The 20,117-nt window shown below is 40.4% G+C and overlaps 1 protein-coding gene across 1 annotated transcript; it reads right to left on the reverse strand.

Annotated features, from left to right (window-relative positions):
* Positions 1-2,919: 2,919 nt before the first annotated feature.
* LOC134511218 (sterile alpha motif domain-containing protein 9-like) lies at positions 2,920-13,701 on the reverse strand. The gene is made up of 3 exons (XM_063324838.1): positions 13,545-13,701; positions 13,271-13,371; positions 2,920-10,259 (listed from the first exon to the last, which is right to left on the reverse strand). Exon 3 carries the CDS (start codon positions 10,254-10,256, stop codon positions 5,472-5,474), a length of 4,785 nt encoding a protein of 1,594 aa, XP_063180908.1. The 5' UTR covers positions 10,257-10,259; positions 13,271-13,371; positions 13,545-13,701; the 3' UTR covers positions 2,920-5,471.
* Between the last annotated feature and the right edge of the window lie 6,416 nt (positions 13,702-20,117).

The following is a 20,117-nucleotide window of genomic DNA, read 5'->3' on the forward strand; positions in this document are numbered from 1 at the left end:
TTATTACTGTCAGGGGACCTCCATGGGTGTAACCTGGCACAAGTGATTTGACACACTTGGTTTGCCATCTCTCATTCTCCTCCATACTGGGTCAGCTGCGAGTGGCATCCAGACAGGAGGTTTGCACAGATACAAGATTTTGGATGAATGGGTGGGAAGAAAGCATCTGATCAGTACACAATCAGAGATGCCACAGAAGAAATGTCAAGAAGAGGAGAATAAGGGACAGGAGGTGAAGGTAGTCCTTGCTGACCAGCTTTGCTACAGTTTGTGTGGTTCCCAGACCAAGCTACCTCATCCATGAAGTAGTCCCTCAAATGAGCATGATTCCTCTGTACCTGTCCAATAGTGCAGGAGCAATGTCACATCTCATGTGGGGTATGATCACTCCATTTTGTTGCATCTTTAGTCATAGATACATTCATGTGGGGCTGGTCCCATATTGGTAAGTTCCTTTGGAAAATATTTCAATGCAACATTATATAAATACAGCTAAACTGTTCCCCATGGATCAGAAGCTTTTCACCATGTTCCCCAACACTATCAGTTCTAGATTAAACAAGAGAAAAGCTAATTCAGAGCTGCCAGCATGATGAGAAAAATTACAAAGATAATCTAGAACTCCAAATTAAATTCAAACTAAGAAGAATAGCTGTGGTATGTGTACCACGGTACGCATACTATATATGCATATATGTATATATACAAATACACACACTGCAAATTATATTGGATAACCTGCAAAGAAAGTTCAGTGTAAACATTTCAGAAAAACTGCATTTTGTACCCAATTGATTTGCTTCAGCAGTCTTACATTCATTTCAGAGGAAAGGCTATATGCTTCTAACGTTTGCAATACAGAGACAGGATAACTGAAACTGTGTTAGAAATGGACTTGCCATTTTAACTTGGCCATACGACAGGCATGTGAGCAGTTACTTAAGCAATGTAAAGCTCTTTGGTACATTTGCTGCCTGAGCCTTCACTTCTTTTTGGAGAGAGGCAGAAGAGAAGAGTACAGGCGAAAAAAAATAAAGGTACAGTGAGAAAAGGAAGGAGAGAAAATATGGCTTGATTTCCAGAAAGAAAGTATAGTCTGGACAAACAGTTAAAGACGCTTAATATAGAAAATAATTATTTTTGGATATCTGGATTAAACTTATGACTTAACTGTTCAAATATTTGACATAACATGTCTATTAAATAATAATATATTTTAGTAGTTCATGCAAATGAAATAAGACTGAGACTTGTTCATGTGGAAATAAGTGTTAAATGTTCTATTTATAGGTAAACCAGTAAATTAAAGAGCTGTGGTTGTATCAGGATTTTCTTCAGTTCTTAGTTTACTTTCTGATGCTGTAAAGATTTTACATGTAAGGATCCCTGGATTTCACTTGAATATTTATTGAGAAATACTTGGAAAATTTCACGCATAAAGATGTTGCTTTGTGTTCTTGGATGCTCGTTTCCCGCTTTGTGTTCTTGGTTGCTCATTTCCCATTTGTGTTCTATACCCTTGGCACAGCAGGTAAATAAAGAAATTGGGTGAGAATGTACAAGGGGAAAGAGTCAATATAGTAATAGGAAATGTCCCTTCCCTTCCCTTCCCTTCCCTTCCCTTCCCTTCCCTTCCCTTCCCTTCCCTTCCCTTCCCTTCCCTTCCCTTCCCTTCCCTTCCCTTCCCTTCCCTTCCCTTCCCTTCCCTTCCCTTCCCTTCCCTTCCCTTCCCTTCCCTTCCCTTCCCTTCCCTTCCCTTCCCTTCCCTTCCCTTCCCTTCCTCCTTGTGCACTTTTTTGTTCCATTGAGCTTCTTTCCCTTGAGCATCATGGCTCTCCATATCTGCCTCGTGTCCCATCACCTTCTGATACCTATTTCTTGGTTCTTATTACCTCTTGCCTAGTATAGACCCTGACACTGCTCTCATCCAAAATCTTAGCAGCTGTGTTCCAGCCTGTTTCCCCTAAGATCTCAGTGGAAATTTTCTGTCACCAGTTGTGAAGCCCCCTCCATATTCTGTACTTCCAGCTCTGATTTTAGACAAAGAAGGATCCTCAGTACTCTTAACTTTCACCCCCTAAACCGATTTTTGCAGGCCTTGCACTCCTCCAGGAGAGGATTCCTCAGCTCCTGTTCCCACCCAGGAGTTCACATTCCACAAATGCTGCTTGGGCCCAGCAGGGACCCTGGCTGCTCCATCAGCACACTGGAGGGAGCTGCTGAGATTACATCGCAATGGTTTGTGAAAGTCAAACAAGCTTCCTGGGCCTCCCTGCCTCTCCTCCTTCCTGCAGACTTGTCTTTGGCTCCTGTACAACCAGGTTGTATCAAGTTGTCTCCTCCAGGTTTCCAGACTCAGCACCGAGAGCAGAGTGCTTTGACTTGGCCCAACACAACCCAATCTGCTGTTAAAACCTAAGCTTTCCTATGCCCATATATGAATGGCAGTCTTTTTCAGGCATTGCAACTTGATAAAATTAGGCTTGTGCAGACAAATGTCTGCCCCTCACATCTATCTTTTTTCTTCTATCAGAGTAAACTCTTTTTTAAACACCACTCCAAAGAATTCCTGAGCGTGCTGGAAAAAGCTGGTAGAGTTGTTTAACATAGGCAATACGGCATATCTTTTTCTTGACCTCACACTTGGAAGCTACTGAGCCCTTTGGCTTTAATTAACACAAAATACGTTTGAGCCAGATATTTGGCATGGGAGAGTTTAGATTTCAAAATACAAAGATTAACAAAGTTATGAGGCATGAAAAAAATGGTCTTTCAAAGTAATGGGAAATAGGAAATACTTGCAAAAAGCAATTCTGTCAGCCTTTGTGTGTGATATGTATCATCAAATACAGTTCCACACTGTGCAATTAAGGGTGTTATCAAATATTCATATTTATTTATGACCTACTGCTTATAAAAATACTATTTTATAACAAACAGCCTGATATATACAAATAATAAAATCTGTATTTCTGTAAACTCACACAGGCATGAAGTGCAGTGTCCAGCATGTAATACACTGTGCCAGATCCCAAGGGTTATTAATAAATGTACACACATTGTGGGCAAAACACTCTCAACTTGGGGAGTTTCACTTAATTTATTGACAATTAACATAAACGTTTAATTACTGATTGGGGTATTGAGGAAGCAAGAAAACAAACAATGAAGAAAAAATCAGGAAAATGCCTTTCTTGCCCTTTCAACTTCAGTCCAACCCCTCTCCTTCCCCATTCCTAGCCACAAGGCCTTTCATTTTCACCTCTGCTCAGTCCTTCCCAATCCCCCTGCCAAGACAACAGGCCTGCAGTGGAGGAGGTTAGTCTCAGTGTGTAGTGGCTGATTTTTGCCACTCCTTGCTCCTGGTTCTTTTCTTCTGCTTCTCCATTCCACCTTCCTTCTGGTTTCCTCTGCCCAGGTGTGGATTGTCCATGGGCTGCAGTCCCTCAGGGTTGTCCCTGCCCTGGCGCAGGTCACCTATGGGCTGCAGTCCCTCAAGGGTGTCCCAGCCCTGATGTGGGTCGCTCCTTTCCAGAAGAGTGTGACCAGCCATGCCCCAACAATGTGCCTTTCCACATGTCTCCAACAGCGTCTCCTTCACCATTTCTCCTGCCCACCACAGCTGCTGCTCTTTATTAAACTTGTCTGATCGCCATCAGCTTCCCTGAACGGCAGAGGTTTGGTGGGTGATGGAGTGCTCACACCAGCTGTGACTGGCCCAAGGTGGTTCATGGCCTCCTGCCACGGGGCACCCCCTGCCACCACACCCTGCCGGCTGTGCCCAATGCACCACCCTCTACAGCGCAGCTGATTCTGGGCACATAAACAGACTTGCAGCTCTTAGGAGATGTGATGGACTGAGATGAAGACCGAAGTCTTCAGTTGCCATGAAACGTGGCAAATTATTTGCTGTAAATCTTTATTTGGAAGGGTAAATGCTTTAGTCGTCGATAAATTGTATGGCAGTATCCTGAAGATTAACTAGAACAAATAATGAATTCTTATGAAAATTGATCCTATAGCACGCGTACTGAAATAAAAGTATGCTGTTAGAAATAAAGTGGATATAGGTTAAAATGAAGTGTGCATTCTTGCCAAGAGAAATATATTTTGTCTAGAATTAAAAAGCAGTCTAGATTATATAATAAACCTTCTTATCCTTATTTACAACTAAGAGAAGAGCTGCATTACAGCAGAATGGTCCACTGCTTTATTCTTTTTCTTCATGTCAATTTTTTTTTACTAATCTGTTGAGATGTCACTTATTTTTGCCTGCTTCCTTGCCTGACACAAAGAGCAAAGAGGACTTGTGGGGTGATGAAAGAGCTGCCCTGCAGACCTCTTTCAGGCAGTTAATTGCATTGAACTCCTCTGATTTTCATGAATCATGAGCATAGTGCAAAGTGCAACACTTTGCACCCCCAGACAGTAATAATTTCTTGTTTCTGATACTTCGCACAAATATCTTTTCCTTTTTTGGAATGTAAATTGTGTCTAAACATAGCAGGCAGCATACACATGAGGAAGGCAGTGCAATCAATGACCACTTTAAGCATTTAAATTGCCAGGTTTTGGAAGGCTCAAAATGGATAAGTCTATCACTGGAAGGAACTAGTGGGATTTACAAGGAAAGGAATGACCAAAGTGGATCAATTTTATATAAAACCCATCACAAAAGAATAAAATCTATTTAATATGGACATCGAATACCAACTGATTTTACAGTACAGCAGAAAGCAGTGGTATCTTTAATAATCACATAATTATTGCCTGAGAAAGGCAAAAGACCAGTGCTTCTGTCCTCCCATGAGATGTACAGCTTGGCTATTAATATAAGCCCATATACAAATGCATTACATTATTCAAGCATGTGCAATAACAACTGAGAAAAAAAACGCTGCTTTGCAACTTAATGGTCTTTTACATTACCCTTGTGCCAAGATGACAGCAGATACAATGGAGCATCAGGAAATGTTACACGATATGTGTTTTCTAATGTACATTTCTTGTTCTTACATTACTTATAAAAGAGGATGAAAATAGTGGTGAGATCCTGCATTACAAGCAACGACAAAAAAGCTAGCAAGATAGTAGGGTTCTTAAAAGTGATGGTATTTAAAGACAACATTTTCAAAATACTCTTTTTTAGAATCCTCCTCTTTTTTTTTTTTTTTTTAATTATTTCTTATGTTGTTATCAACCACAGAACTTAGAGTAGTTAGTGACCAGTGTACAGGACTAACTGCACCAACATTTCAGTTTGACTGACTGTCCAAACAGCAGTTATGACAGTAGGGAGACAATTCTGCATGAGACTGAAAGACTAACATAGTGAAGAAGGAAATATAACAAACCAGCCTGAGGTTGTCATTTGCAATTGTTGACCAAAAAAAACCCCAACCCAAAACCCAGTTAAAGGATAATTTTGCCTGAAAAAGCCTTGTAGATGAGAAATGGTGATACCTATTGTTTTATGACAGCCTTTGTGTGTTGTATGCCAGAAGACCAGCAATGGAAAACCCAAGGTAAAAAGACACTCTTTCTATGTTTGGACCATTTTTCAATAGATATGAGGGAACAGGCTGCACTGGTATCCTAAAGGTTTCATTGCTGCCATAGTCTATGTAGATAACCTTACCCTCAGCTCTTCCGTCCAAACGAAGCAAAAGATCTTGAACAGCCTGTTCCTTCCAGATATTTCCACTCTGCCAGAGGGAATTCAGTTCCTGTTGTGAACGTGAACTAAAAAGCTGATCTATTTTTCCTTTGTGAACAAATCTGTTCAGGCCTTTCTGATCTTTCGCCAGATAGAAAAGAGCCAGAGGGTGCCTGTAATGACGCAGGGTTCCATAGCGCCCTTTGAAAGACTCATTTAAGCGTCTAATAAAGGTTTCCATTTTCCCGGAATCTTCATCTAGTTCTTTTCTATCTTGGGGCCAGAACAACAAGGAGGCTAGGAAGAAAGACTCTACACACTGTGAAATTGGTCCCACTTCCTGTAGAATGCTTAGAAGCAGATTTCTCAGCACCTTGTAAGGATGTAAACTAGTGGGGTTAGGTTTAATGCAGTTCAGAACAATATTTGCCAAAATAAAATTCTGTTTGTCTTTCAGAGTTCCTTGTGCATTCTCCTCACACAGAAATGCATATGCTTCTACTATGTCTTCTATTTCTCTGATGCTATTTGGGTGATTCCTGTGGAGGTATGCCAAAATGCCAGAAAATGAGTCTGCTTTGGAAGCTTCCACAGTGTCCCTGTATGCTTCTACATACTGGGACATGTTACACTTTGAGACCTGTTTATGTTTCAGTTGCTCAAATCTGAAATCACAAAATATTTCTGTGTATTTGGTAAAGTGTTCTTGAACCTTATCATACAATTTTGCTTCTACAATTTCTTTTTCATGGGTCTGTGCTTTGAAAAACACAAAGTAGTCTTCAAAAAAGTCAAATGCCTTTTTCAGCCGTGATCGCAAACTACATAAAAAGCTGGAATGATGTTTAAGAACCTTGAGCATTCCACTCTGTGTGCTAGGGTTATCTACATTCACACCACCATTTCCTGATACATACATTTTCAGACTTCTTCTACGCCATGAGTCTTTTTTGCCAAAAAAAAGAACATGCCAAAGGACATCAATAATGTAAAGGGCAGTTTCTATCTCTCCCCAATAACCAGCAGTATTGTACGTTTGAAACTTTCTTTTACGGTTTTTATGCTGCAAGTACTGTTCATTGTCTGCCTTTTCAGCTTGCTGCTGACATTCTATGAAAGCCTGTGAAGCATGCTCAGCAAGCTCTAGCGAGTATTTCAGTTCCTCAGCTGTCAGGACTGCACTCTTTGCTTTGGAGTCTACATAGTATCTTAGCTTACTTTTAAAGACTTGACCTAGTGTATTGGATATGTATGAATTTTGTGGTGCTCTTCGTTTGGCTTCTTTGGCCCAGTATAATGCAGAGTCAAAATCCCTTACTTTAATGTAGAAGTATCTTGCTAAGGCTTGGCAGATGAAACCATTTTGCTCAAATCTAGCGGAGGCTTGTTTTAACACATATTCCACATTATCACGCTTCTCTTCCCTATGAATGGCTTCAATTAAGGGGGAAAATAAAGTGTCTGACTCATCGCCATGTTCCTTGCGCTGTCTAGTAATGAGCAGGGCTTGTATATCACAAATAAGTTTGTCATGCTTTACCAAAGTCTTATAAAATAAATCTTCTTTCAATAACCCCAATGTAATTTCACTTTTAGGCAAGTCATAGGTTAGTTTCAATTCTGTTAGGCAGTGAGATGCTATCATTGGGTGAATGATACGAAGACCTTTGTATCTCATGTATTCACGCACCTGATCACATATTAGAATATTGGAACAAATACCCATCTTTTCTATCAATTTGTCTTTACTGCAGCCAATCTCTTGAGAATTCATTCCTAAGAATTCTTCACATAGTGTTACTGAAACTGTAGATGCTCTTACATATGAGTTTAGCAGTGTTAGATAGCAAAAAAGTTGTACTGGTTTGGAGGCAGTATTCAACCTATGCAAGGTGTTTTTTACGACGTTTTCTATGTACTGTGGATCAAAGTTTTTCTTCATAATCATAAATGAATAGAAATTGTCAAAATTTGTATGCACCTTTTCAATATATTTCAGTTTCTGATCAAAGGCCCTTTGCTCTTTTTCAGAAAGTGTATGTTTTAAAGAAGTACTGTTCAATAAATTGATTGTTGAACTTTCATCAGGATTCTGAGATCTCATACAGTTTAGAATGATCACTAAAGGAGTTACATACCGAATGCGTTTTTTTGTTATAGCCATTTGAATTTCTTTCTGCAGAACATCAACATTTTCTTGCTCTTCAAAATCATCCACAAGAAGTAACACTGGTAAATAGCCTGTGTCGTTGTTTGCTCCATAGGTCAGTAAAGTTGTCAGCTGTGTTCCGAAATCACTGGTTTTGTTTTTCAGAACAGCACATCTGAATCGCTTCCGGAGATCCCAAAGGATATGCATAGCTAAAGTTGTCCCACCACAGCCTGGGTGGTGGTAAAGGTTGATAATTTTTACAGGTGATTCATCAGCACTCTCAGATGAAGACACAATTAGGTGTTCAAGCTTTTCATAACTGTCCCTTCTGATAAAATCTGAAGTATACTTTTCAGAAGAAAAATAGAAATTCCACCATGATATTTTACCACCTCGATAAAAAACTTCTTCACGCTCTTTCAGGAATTTTTTAAATTTGTCTGCATCCTTCTCTATTCCTGTGCCTTTGCATTCATTTTCACAAAGTATTTCCAATGCTGCCATGGAGTCTTCTTCCTTCTTTAGAAGAACAGTAGAGTGACCAACGGAGGGCAGAAGTCTTTCAGAAGACTGTGTCTCTGATTTTAGTGTCATGATGGTACCATTTACACTTGGCAGGGTTAAATTAGATACACATCTGTTTGAAAGTTCTTCCTCACTAATGCCTCTAGCATGCAGAAGATCTTTCCATCGCTGGTATGTACCTGCACCAATGCAAATGCAGATCATGTATTCTAGTCCCTTTAATTCTTGGTAAAACATTATAAAAGTCTCAGTAAGAGGATCCGCTGAATCTTCCACTGTGGAAAGCAAAAGAAACACTATCAAAAACTTTCCATTCTGCTTTACATCTTTGTGTGAAAGAAATGAAATCATTTTTCTGACACCCGCAGCTCTGTCCTGTTGCCATGCAGTGGGATCTAATGGTAGTTTGCTATTGCCTTCGAAGTCTGATCCACCATTGCAGAAAATCCAGTTGGTCTCCTGATGCAGTTTCAGCTTTGCAGCGTGTTCAGAAACAGAACCCTTCATGTTTTCATAATAATCTGGGAAGTAAAGTTTGGCATTTTGATTTTTTTTGTAAGTCTTGAACACACCATTCATTTCTGATTCAAAATCAAAGTCAAGCACAGCAAACCATTTTATTTCCTGTAAAAAGTCTAAGTGCGAAGTTTGACTTGAGTGGCACTTGTTTGTTACCAAAATGTAGTAGTCATAATAAGAGCTATCTAATGAGTCCCTGTTACCTGTAAGCAGACTAATTAGCTTCAGTCCTTCTTTTTTTGACTTCTTTTGCTTTAAGTTATAGTCTTCCTCTGCTCGTTTACGAAAATCTGCTAAAGATGCCAAGTTATCTTTAAAAGTTTCAAATTCTTTTGTATTTTGAATATTTTTGGAACTGGCTCCATCCCGGATGAAGACAGCTTTAGCAATTTCCCAGCTCTTAGTCTTAAAGTCATATCTGTTGGTACAGAAATATGTTGTACCACAGATGTAGTGTTGGGGGACCACATCTATTTCAATGACAAACATATGTGATGGAGTTCCATTTTGTAATAGTACTTCCACAAATCTAGGCTCTCTAATGCATTGTTTTGCAATGCTGATGTATTGCTTCTGAAAGTACTTTCTGATACACTTATTTAAATGGTCAATGTATGCTTCTTTCTTGGTAACTTTTATTCCTTCGATTTTCCCATGTGGATTGTCACATACTCCAAAATGAATAGTGCCATTTGTGCGGGAGTTCATGCAGGCTGCAGCAAATCTAAAGACTTCATTGCTAAATTTCATCATGATATCCTCTTCTACTGCCTTCTCTGTGTTGGTAAGTAATTTGAATTCATGCGTTGGATCAATGAAATTGAGCGGCCCTGTTTCAGGGACATTAAGAATATTATATTGTATGTATCGAGTACCATCACTGAAATTATCAAAAGGATATGGCATACACATATTTCCAGTTGGGTGCTGGCTGCTTGACAGTGGCTTCTCTGATACATTCTCTTTGTCAGCTGACTTTATTGCTTTTTCATCTTCTATGGTCTCTGTCTTAGAATCCTGCAGTATACTGGAAGTAAAAGACCCAGATTTCTTCTTGCACTCTTTCTTTGCAATTTCTCCATCTTCTCCTTCTCCATCAACACTCTGTTTAGTGCCTTCTTGATCCACAGTCTGGTTTGAACCTTTAGCTAGAATGTCATGCTCTTTCAGGAAATACATTATTTGAACAGCAGGCCCAAGAGGTATGCCCATTTGCACAAAATCTGCTTTAGTCATCAGTTTCAAAATAAAACCAGTCACATCTTGGTTAAACAGTATTTCTGCATATTTCTGGTCAATCTTAACAACTTCAGTTGCCCACTGTTTGACTTCCTCTTTTGTCAACTGTTCAATATGTTGATATGAATGTGATTTCTCATTTTTTTCAGTGTTTGCCTTTTCCATTATCTGAGGAAAAAAATCCCGAAATCACTAAACAAGTGATTTATAATAACACTTATTTCCTTGCTATTATCAACTGTTAGTGTCTTCGTTAGTGTAATCTGCCACATGAAATACAACACTTCAATTAGAGGTCATTGTGGGAATGTGATATAAGATCATATATAAGGCATTAGCTACTTATAAGAGACAGAGTTATTACAGAATTATTTTATTTGAATACTGTTTTTAAACCACTTCTGTAGCTGACACTACACAATAATTGTGACTGATATCTATTTGTGGTCACTTGGACACCCATTTGTGGTTGTATGGGCCATCAAGTAATAAAAAAAAAATATCATAAAATCATAGAATCATAGAATATCCTGAGTTGGAGGGGACCCACAAGGATCATTGACTTCAACTCTTGACTCCACACAGGATAACCTAAAAGTTAAACCATGTATCTAAGAGCATTGTCCAAACACCTCTTGAACACCAACAGGTCTGGGGCCACGGCCACTTCCCTGTGGAGCTTGTTCCAGTGCTCGACCACCCTCTCGGTGAAGAACTTTTTCCTAATATCCAATATGAACTTCCCCTGTGCAGCTTTAAGACATTCCCTCGTGTCCTATCACTACTCCTCTCATGAGGAATTTGTAGACAGTGATGAGGTCACTTCTCAGTCACCTCTTTTCTAAGATGAACAACCTTAGCAGCTCCTCAGAAGTCATGTCCTCTAGTCCTTTCACCAGCTTCGTTTTCCTCCTTTGGACACATTCTAATATTTATTCTAATAATTATTTTTATATAGTATATAACTTATATTTCTATTTATATTACTTACATTTATATAACGTGTAATATATTGTGGAGCCCAAAACTGCACACAATACTCAAGGTGAGGCCACACCAATGCTAAGTATAGTGGGACAATCACTTTTTTTGACCAGTTTGCTATAGTGTGCCAAATGCACCCCAGGATATGGTTGGCCCTTTTGGCCACCAGGGCACATGGTTGACTCTTATTATGCTTACCATCAGCCAAAACCCCCAGATCCCATTCTGCAGGGCTACACTCTAGCCTCTTGTCCTCTAATCTGTGCATACATCCAGGATTACACTGTCCCAGGTGCAGAATCTGGCGTTTGTCCTCAATAAATTTCATATGATTGGTGACTGCCCAGCACTATAATCTGTCAAGATCTCTCTGTAAGGCCTCTCAGTCAATAGCTCCTCTTAATTTAGTATCATTGGCAGATTTGCTTAGTGTGCACTCAACTCCTGTGTGCAGGTCATTGATAAAAGCACTGAAGAGAATCGGCTTTAAAACTGAGCCCTGGAAAACACCACTGGCTGGTGACTGGCCATCAGCCAGATGTTACGCCATTTACTACAATGCTTTGAGTCCAACTCTTCAGCCAATTGTTCACCCATCATGTTGTGTACCTGTCACGAATTGCTCTCATTAACTTCACAACCTGGTGAAGAAAAAAAACAAACTGCGCACAGAAATCCAACCTTTAATCCTTTTTTTAACCCTTAGGTGTGATTAGGTACAGAATTTGCTTGAATAACACTGCAAAGAGACATTGGGGTGGAAAGATACCACTGCGATTAATTAGCTGTTGCTGTTGCAAATGAAAGGAAAATCTTTTCCATATTACCTTCTCAGTACCTTTTGCTTTCACTAAGGTTTCTCAAATTAAACAAAAGCAAGTAGTTCAGCAGCATTTGTGGAGATAAGTGACAGAAAGAGGAGTATCTTACAATCTCCGTGGTAAATGGGGACTTTTTTTGCAAAAACTTTAAAGAAATATAATAATTTCCCCTAATAGCATCAAATTTCACTTTATACTCTCACTTTCTTTAGGCGAATTATATTCATTCATCTGAAATTTTTACTTTATGAAATTGCACCCAGCTACAGTTGTTGCATTAGTGGTAATGGTCTCCTCCATGCACCTTGTCTTATTTGTAGCTGAGCGTTCCTGAGACAAAATGACTTCGTAGATTTTTTCAGTGAAATTTTGTTTTCTGAACGAAGACTTGGTTATCTAAGCCACCCTAGCGACGTGCTTTCCTCAAGCTATTATTTGATTTCCTAAACTGTACACTTCAATGAGAAGCAATAATAAAGATTTCTTAAAGCTAGTGCGGGAAAACAGCTGACCTACCTTTGGCCAAGCTGCCTCCTGGTTTAAATAATGAATGGGAGAGCAGAGAAAAAAGCAGGGCTGCAGGTTACGGAAGCCTGCAGTTTCATTTTCTTTTAACAGACCCTCCCTTTTGCTCACAGAAAAAGAAAAACTAGTTTCTGGTTCTTTAAAATGCCACTATGGTAAAGACATATTGCCAAAAATTAAGAGTGCATGGGGAAAGAAGCTCAATGTTTCTGTTCCGTGGCTGAAGTAGTTATGTGTTCACCAGTAACTCTGCCCAGGGTACGTAAAAGCCGAGAAAGGAAACTGAAACTGAACGACTTCTGCTCAGAGACAGTGTTCAACCCAGCAATGTAAACACATTATTTTAATTCCCACAAAGTTTATACTTTCTAATAGAGGTACAATTCACTCCTAACATAAAAGCAAACATTTTTATGTCCTTAAAACGGTTACTCCATGCTTCAGTATTTGGAACCCCCCTAATGAGGTAAAGCTCCAGAATGGGGTAGTTTCATTTCCTAGATCACTTGCAGCGCTTTCATGTTTCATGTTACTGGCTAGGCAATGATTCTGGCCAACTGAAATACTTTAAAGATGTCATATTATTTCTGCATTATTTCTGTCATATTATTTCTGCAGAATAATTTCTTTGAGGACATATTCCTTCGGATTATTTCACTGTAATCTCATAACAACCACTTTTCATGTGCAGACTTTTAACAGATTTGGAAGAGTTTATTTTAGTAGACTATAGATCGTCTTCTATATAAAACTGATGTCTCAAAAAAAAAAGAAAAGAAATGGTATCAGACTAAGCCATCATATCTCCATAAAATATTCCAGCCTAGAAGTAAATATGCATGTACTTACTGTAACTCTTCTGTTCTTCAGGTTTTTTCCTATAGTTGTTCAATACATGTATTTCCTTCAAGCAGGAATCGTGACAGCTAAAATTCAGCTGAGCTGCTCTTCTAAAGTATGGAAAAAAACCCCGAAAATTAGTTTCTAACAGAAGTCTGGGGTCAGAAATAACAGGAAGGAAAGAGCATCGATAGACATGTGATCAGTTTTGCCCAGTGGCAAACACCCATCTCTAGAGGAGAGAAATGACAGTGCCTGATAGAGAATATTTATTATTCCTTACCTTTTCCTTGCATGCCTCTACTTTACCCTTCCAACACGGTGCTTAATGCTGTAGACTGGGCAAGTCAGAAGCTGAGTGTTGGGAGAGAAATAAAAGGAAACACTTGCAGGGTGTTTGGGAAGTTCTACAGCTCTTGTCCCCTTTTGCTTTCTCTTTTACCAACCAAGGCCGCTTCTGCTCTGCCTCTCCCTAACTTCCTGTTTGCAAGATCATTGTTCTCATAGGAAATTAATGCGAGAATTCGGTTCTATGACGTCTTTATTAAAACACATACATGGCACTCTCTTGAGCTGCTATCCAGAAACTTGAAAAATTTGGAAACACTGAGCAATACTTAGTTAATCAAATGCAATTAATTAGACATATGATCTTAAACCAGATCCAGAACTTTTCTGGAATAAGGGGGAAAAAAGAGAAATAATTCAAGAGATGCTTTTGAGAAATGTGAATATTCTTGAATATAGGCACTTTTGAATAATCAGGCTTACTGACTTGCTCCTCACCTTGGTTGCTTGATTTCCCATGCTGCAAATATGTTAGTTTATTCCTGGTCTCCTCTGGAGCAAACAACTACTTTGATTTTTAGTGTAGTTTGGATATAGTTCTGTGGATAGCTTACTCCAGAAATGTTTTCCTTTAGGCGGTGTGCTCGTATTGCACTGTACCATCCTCCAGCGCCCAATGAACAAGGTTTACATTGTAATACCCTGCTATGGACTGCTTCTACTTTCAGTGTTTCGCAGTACCGGCACTGATCTTACAATACTGTACTCCACTGAACATTGCCATTACCCTATTTTTTCATCTTTTGCCCTTGACTGTTTTGAATGACCATGATAAGCAGCAGGCATCTGAGGGAGATGATGATGATTATTAAAACACATTTGTTTAGAAGGGTGGCAGCAAGAGTGCTCACGCTAGCAGTTGTGTGTCCAATCCCACAGATGAAGAGGTTGAAAATCCTTGTATTTGGTGTAAGGACCCACACTGGAGCAGCTCATGAAGGACTGCAGCCTTTGGGAAGGGCTCAAGCTGGGGCAGCGGAAAAATGTGAGGAGGAAGGAGCAGCAGAGAAAAAGAGCTGTGGACTGACCAAACTGTTATCAGCTGACCACAGCCCCCCATTCCCCATCACCCTTGTGCCACTTGAGGTGGTGGAAGGAGGAGGTGGAAGAGTTGGGAAAGAAGGACTGAAGTTGAACGTGGGAGAATGGAGTAGGGGGGAGGGAAGTTGTTTCAGGTTTTTTGTTGTTTCTCACATCCAATTCTGTTTTAATTGGCAACGAATTAAATTATTTTTTCCCAAGTCAGGTCTGTTTTGCCCCTAACGGGAACTGGTAAGTTATCTCCTTGTCTTTTTCTTGACCTAGGAGCTCTAGCATCTTATTTTCTCCCCTATCCTGCTGAGTAGGAGGAGTGAGAGTGTGGCTGGGTGGGCATCTGGCAGCCAGACAAGGTCAACCCACCATAGTCATAGAATCATAGAATCTTCATGGTTGGAAGGGACCTTTGAGATCATCGAGTCCAGCCATACCTTCAGAATGGTATCTGTTCTGAGAACAACTGGGTGAGGTCACCAGGGTACTGCAAGTTTTAGAAAGCAAACAGCAACTCCAGCCACCACAAAGCCAGCTGTGGAAAAAACAACGTCTCTTCCAGGTGTTGATGCTGATCATAATAGTATTGCTTTCTATCCTTATATGCTTCCCCATGTACTTTAGCTATGTGTATTTCATAAGTCCTGCCATGCACCTGTCTGCTATTGCACAAATTATTATTGGAAAAATTATATCACTACCTGTTGAATCCCTAATTGCTGCACTTTTCAAGAATGCATCCTCAGCAGATAGAATGCTATAGCTGTACATTCAGCACTCCCATATATTCTCATGTCAAGGCCAAGGGATACAAACTAATGTTTGATGTGATGCAGTAAAAACATCACCTTTCCAGGCTATGGTGCAGGTCTGACGTTATTTTAAGCACTGTGCATGAAAAATTATAAGAAATAATAATAATACCTTTGACTCAGCACGTGTGACTCAGAGAACACCAAGTGCCATGGAGTGCAGCATCTGCTTTAGATGCTGCTAGCCCTGAGCACTGCAGATGTGAACCCTTGCTGCATCCTTTTGCCTGGAGGAGAGGGACTGCTTTCTCTAGCAGGCCCCTTTAGGGGCATAGCCTGCTTCACTGGAGATCATTAAAGTTTTGCCCCTGTAGCTGTGTGTGCTTGCTGAGGCACCTGGTTACTTCTCATCTGTAGAAATCGAAGCAATGCCCAAATTGAGCTGTTGCCCCAGACAGGCTGGTGAGTTTCCTCAGCTTCATCTTACTTTATAGGGTCACAGCTCTGATGCCAGTTAGGAGGACTTGCCTGGTGTTCCAGGTTACCTACCCCATGTTTGAGGCTACTGAGTGGGAGGCTGTGCAGACAATATATCCTCATATTAGCCAGATCATTTCTGGAGTGAACCAGATCAACACCTGGCTAGGTGTCTTTTCTCATGTATCATTACCACTAATCAGCTTCAATCCTAGCAGTCTTGTGAGACAGACTCCTGTTTAGCTGCTCTGCTCTCTGTGCTTCAACTAAGTTGTTCATTCATTGTTTTCACAAGGTTTTGGGTCTTTTTTTTTTTTTTGCTTTTGCTTTTTTTGCATTTCTTAGCTATTTCCATTAACCAGGTCTGCTGTTTTGGTAGGGTATGTCTTGCCTATTTGGCCATCAGCATCATCCCCTTCCCACGAGTTTTTTCCCTTCAGATGCCATTTGCAGACATTTAAGCATGAAGTTTGTTGATGTGATTCTCCAGCTGTCCTGGTTTCATCTGGGAAAGAATTAATTTTCTTTCTAGTGATTGCTGTGAAAGGAATGTCAATAACGCATGTTGTTTTGGTTGTTGCTAAGTGATGTTTATACTTTTCAAGGACTCTTTTCAGCTTCCCATGGAAGCTGACAAGGAGTACAGACAGAATGACGGAATGGCCAATGGAATGTTCTGTACCATAGACATCATGTTCAGTATATAAATGGCGATTGGGTGGGGGGAATGGAATCCGTGATCACTGTTCAGGAAGGTACCAATTCGCCAGATGGTGACAGTGACTTGTGTTTCCTTTTCTGTTATTCTATTAAACTGTCTTTATTTCAGCCCACGATTTTTTTTACCTTTCCTTTCCCCTTCCTTCTCTCCCTCTTGTCCCTGCCTTTCTGTGAGGAAGCAGGAGAACTGTGTGAACGGCTGCATGGTCCTAGGTGCCAGCTGGGGTTAAACAATGACACCAGCATAAAATCAACTCTTCTAGAATGACTTCATTATTTATTAAAACAAAAATTCTTATTGTATATCAGGTCTTTCCCGGTAGTCTCATTATTCAGCAAAAGTGAGTCAAAAATACTATCTTGTTTCTCAGTGACTGGTGTGGAAACTAAGCACTGAAATCCTGTCCCCCATTGCATAGGGTTTGTTCTCTAATGTATATTCCCATAATGATACCATTTCTTCTTCATTTTCTTTGCCTATTGAAATGAGAAATCACTGTTCATATCTAGTGTGATCTGTAGATCAGACTGCCAGAGGTTCTCAAGATTCCAGTCCTAAGAGCTTCCAGAGTTGATTCCTGCTATTTCCTCTATTTTCTTTATATTTGTCAAGTCATTATGTGTACAATAGTATTCAGCCATTTAAACCTTTGATCTGTCTTATGACACCTACATTCCATGAGCATTACCTCACTGTATTTGTTATCTTAATAATTCCTCCTATCACATTGTGCACCAACACTTGAAATAATCCAGCCCTCTCTTTGAGCTCTTCTCATTAGTGAAAAAAACATTTGCAAGACCTTTTACAAAACTTGTTTCTTCTTCCCTTTTTAAATTTTTTTTAAATCATCTCTTTTCTTTATTCTGTTCCCTAAATTACTACTCACTCATTTCTTATGTTGTTTCTCCGTGCTGTCCTACTGATATCTACTGATATTTATCTGTTCCAGCATCTGCTCTATTTTTCAGGTGTGGAGGTCACACAGAGGTCTCCAGAGCTTTTTCTTTTCAGAGGCAAATAAATTCTGTGTCTACTCTGGCAATAGCCTCTCAACTTTTCTTTAAAAAGACTTACTAGTCACATAGGCTTGTATTTTCCCTGATGCTGATGTGACTGTCTGGCCATCTCTCTCATCATTTCCTCTGTTTGCCCATCGTACTACCTTTGGTTCTTTCTCAGCACTTCCTGCATGTTACTCTCCTTCCTTCTCGGGTTCTGCTTCTTGAGGCTTCTTTTTAAAGAAAGGAGATGAACATGAAATGACAAATGCTTGTAAATCCATATACGGTGATTACTGCAGTGTATTCTTCATATTTTTCTGCTTGCTGCTACTGGCCCCCAGGAAGATACGTTCCTTGGCATTTACTTAAGTTCTCAGTTGCTGAATAGGGAAAGTTGAGTGAACTGCAAATGATCATTTTCCCTGGCGATGAGTCTTGCAAGCACTGTAATGCTAATAGCAACCAGTCCAGAGGCAGCAGGACCTGCTAGTCTTTTAGGAGCAGTAGGCAGGTCAGCATAGATCATTTCCACATAGTTCTTGGTTTATCAGCCAGCAGAACTGGTGTTCAGACTGGGACTCACACCAGCCTTGCTTGGTTGTGCACTCAGATGAGCTCACAGCCTGAGGGAATCTCTGCAGGCGTAAGCCTGTATCTACATAATATTAGTGCTCAAGTAAAGAGCAGCTGTATTCCTTTGATTGTTGCAGGCCAGTTATCTGTTGAGCCACACTGTGGGTGTTAGTTTCATTTTCTTAAATTGCTGTCTGTTTCCTGATTGTACGGCGTGGTACTGTGTTTCCCTGAGCTGTGTTGTATGGGCTGATGTGACAACCATTCCTTTCCTGCACCAACATTTAACAGATGGCTCTTAGCCTGATGTTCCCCAGCAGCTTGTGATCTCAGTGGGGTTTGAAGCATTATCATCCTTCCCCCAGTTCTGGCCTCTTCTCTTGCACTGTACAATTGTGTGGTGAGCTGGTCCAAGGAACTGGAGCACTCTGGTATATGTCAGCTTAGTCTATGGATAGATTTGATCTGGTCAGCTTTCTGTGAGGTTGCTTGAGCTCCTTACTAGCATGGATTACCAGTGGAAGGAGTGGAAAGTGCTGTAAAACCACATATTTGTATGGACATGTGCATTTGCAGGCTACCAAAATCTACACAAGCAACAGCTGAAATTGTTATGCGTATTCTTTTGTGTTCTGCAATGTCAGTCAAAGTATGGGAAGGCTCTAACAGGTAATTGTGAAATGGCTGTGATTGCTCCTAATTTGTCTTGTTCTTTCCTGTTATCTTTTGTAAGGTAACTGGCTGCTGAAAAGGCTTTGGCATTGTGATCCAAAACACTGCTGTTACCTGGTTAGCTGCCTGTCTTGGAAATACACAGCTCCTTTCCCATCCTCATGATTTCCATCTTTGTTTATGCCTCTTGATATAAAATTATACATCCCAGCCCTTATTCATATTCCTTGTGGTGGAACTCCTAAGTAGATGATATCCTTGACTGATGAAGTTAGAGCAAAGACATTTATTGAGTACTCTTTTTTTTCTGGTTTCCTAAATAGGTATGGTTGACAACTGGCACTCTGGGTGCCCTTCCTATACTGGAAGGCAGATGGAGATGGGTGCTGAAGCTCAGCAGTATTTTTGTGAAGATACATGCTGCTATGACTGCAGGTTGTGCAAACCTATCTGAATTAGCTAGCTTGAGTGCTGGTAACAGTGCAGACAGGCAGCCAGGACACTTGAGGGACTGGACCCCAATGTATGTTACTCAGGCTACTGCTGAGCTGTGTGGCCAGCACTTGTGTCTAGGCACTTGGGAGGTCAGAGGATCGGAGAAGCTGGGCCACTAAGTGTCTTGAGGGAACGAACCTGCAGACCTCTCAGAGGGCCTGAGCTATTTGAGCTAGAATAGACTAGAATAGACTATTTCAGTTGGAAGGGACCTACAATGATTATCTAACTGTCTGACCAAGTCAGCCCTGGCCAAATTAAAGCATGTTTAAGGGCATTGTCCAAATGCCTCTTAAACACTGACAGGCTCGGGGCACCCACCACCTCTCTAGGAAGCCTGTTCCAGGCTTCCAGGAGTGTTTGTAAAGAAATGCTCTTTACAATGTTCCAGTCTCTGTAAAGAAATGCTTCCTAATGTCCAGTCTAAACCTCCCCCGGCGCAACTTTGAACCATTCCCACCCATCCTATCACTGGATACCAGGGAGAAGAGCTCCCTCTCCACTTCCCCTCCTCAGGAGGCTGTAGAGAGCAATGAGGTCACCCCTCAGCCAAACTAGACAAGCCCAAAGTCCTCAGCCGCTCCTCATAGGACATTCCTTTCAGCACTTTCACCAGCTTTATTGCCCTACTATAGATATATTCAGTAGGTCTTTCCTTTCCCTTGTCTTACTAGAGATGGAGAAAAAGTGATCACAGCCCTTTTTGTTAGAAGAAGTTTTTTGACATACTAGAAGACTTATTTCATCTTGGTATCTTTTCCCACCAAGATAAAACATTTTTT

The sequence above is a fragment of the Chroicocephalus ridibundus genome, chromosome 2, assembly GCF_963924245.1.
Source record: "Chroicocephalus ridibundus chromosome 2, bChrRid1.1, whole genome shotgun sequence".
Taxonomy (NCBI): Eukaryota; Metazoa; Chordata; class Aves; order Charadriiformes; family Laridae; genus Chroicocephalus; species Chroicocephalus ridibundus.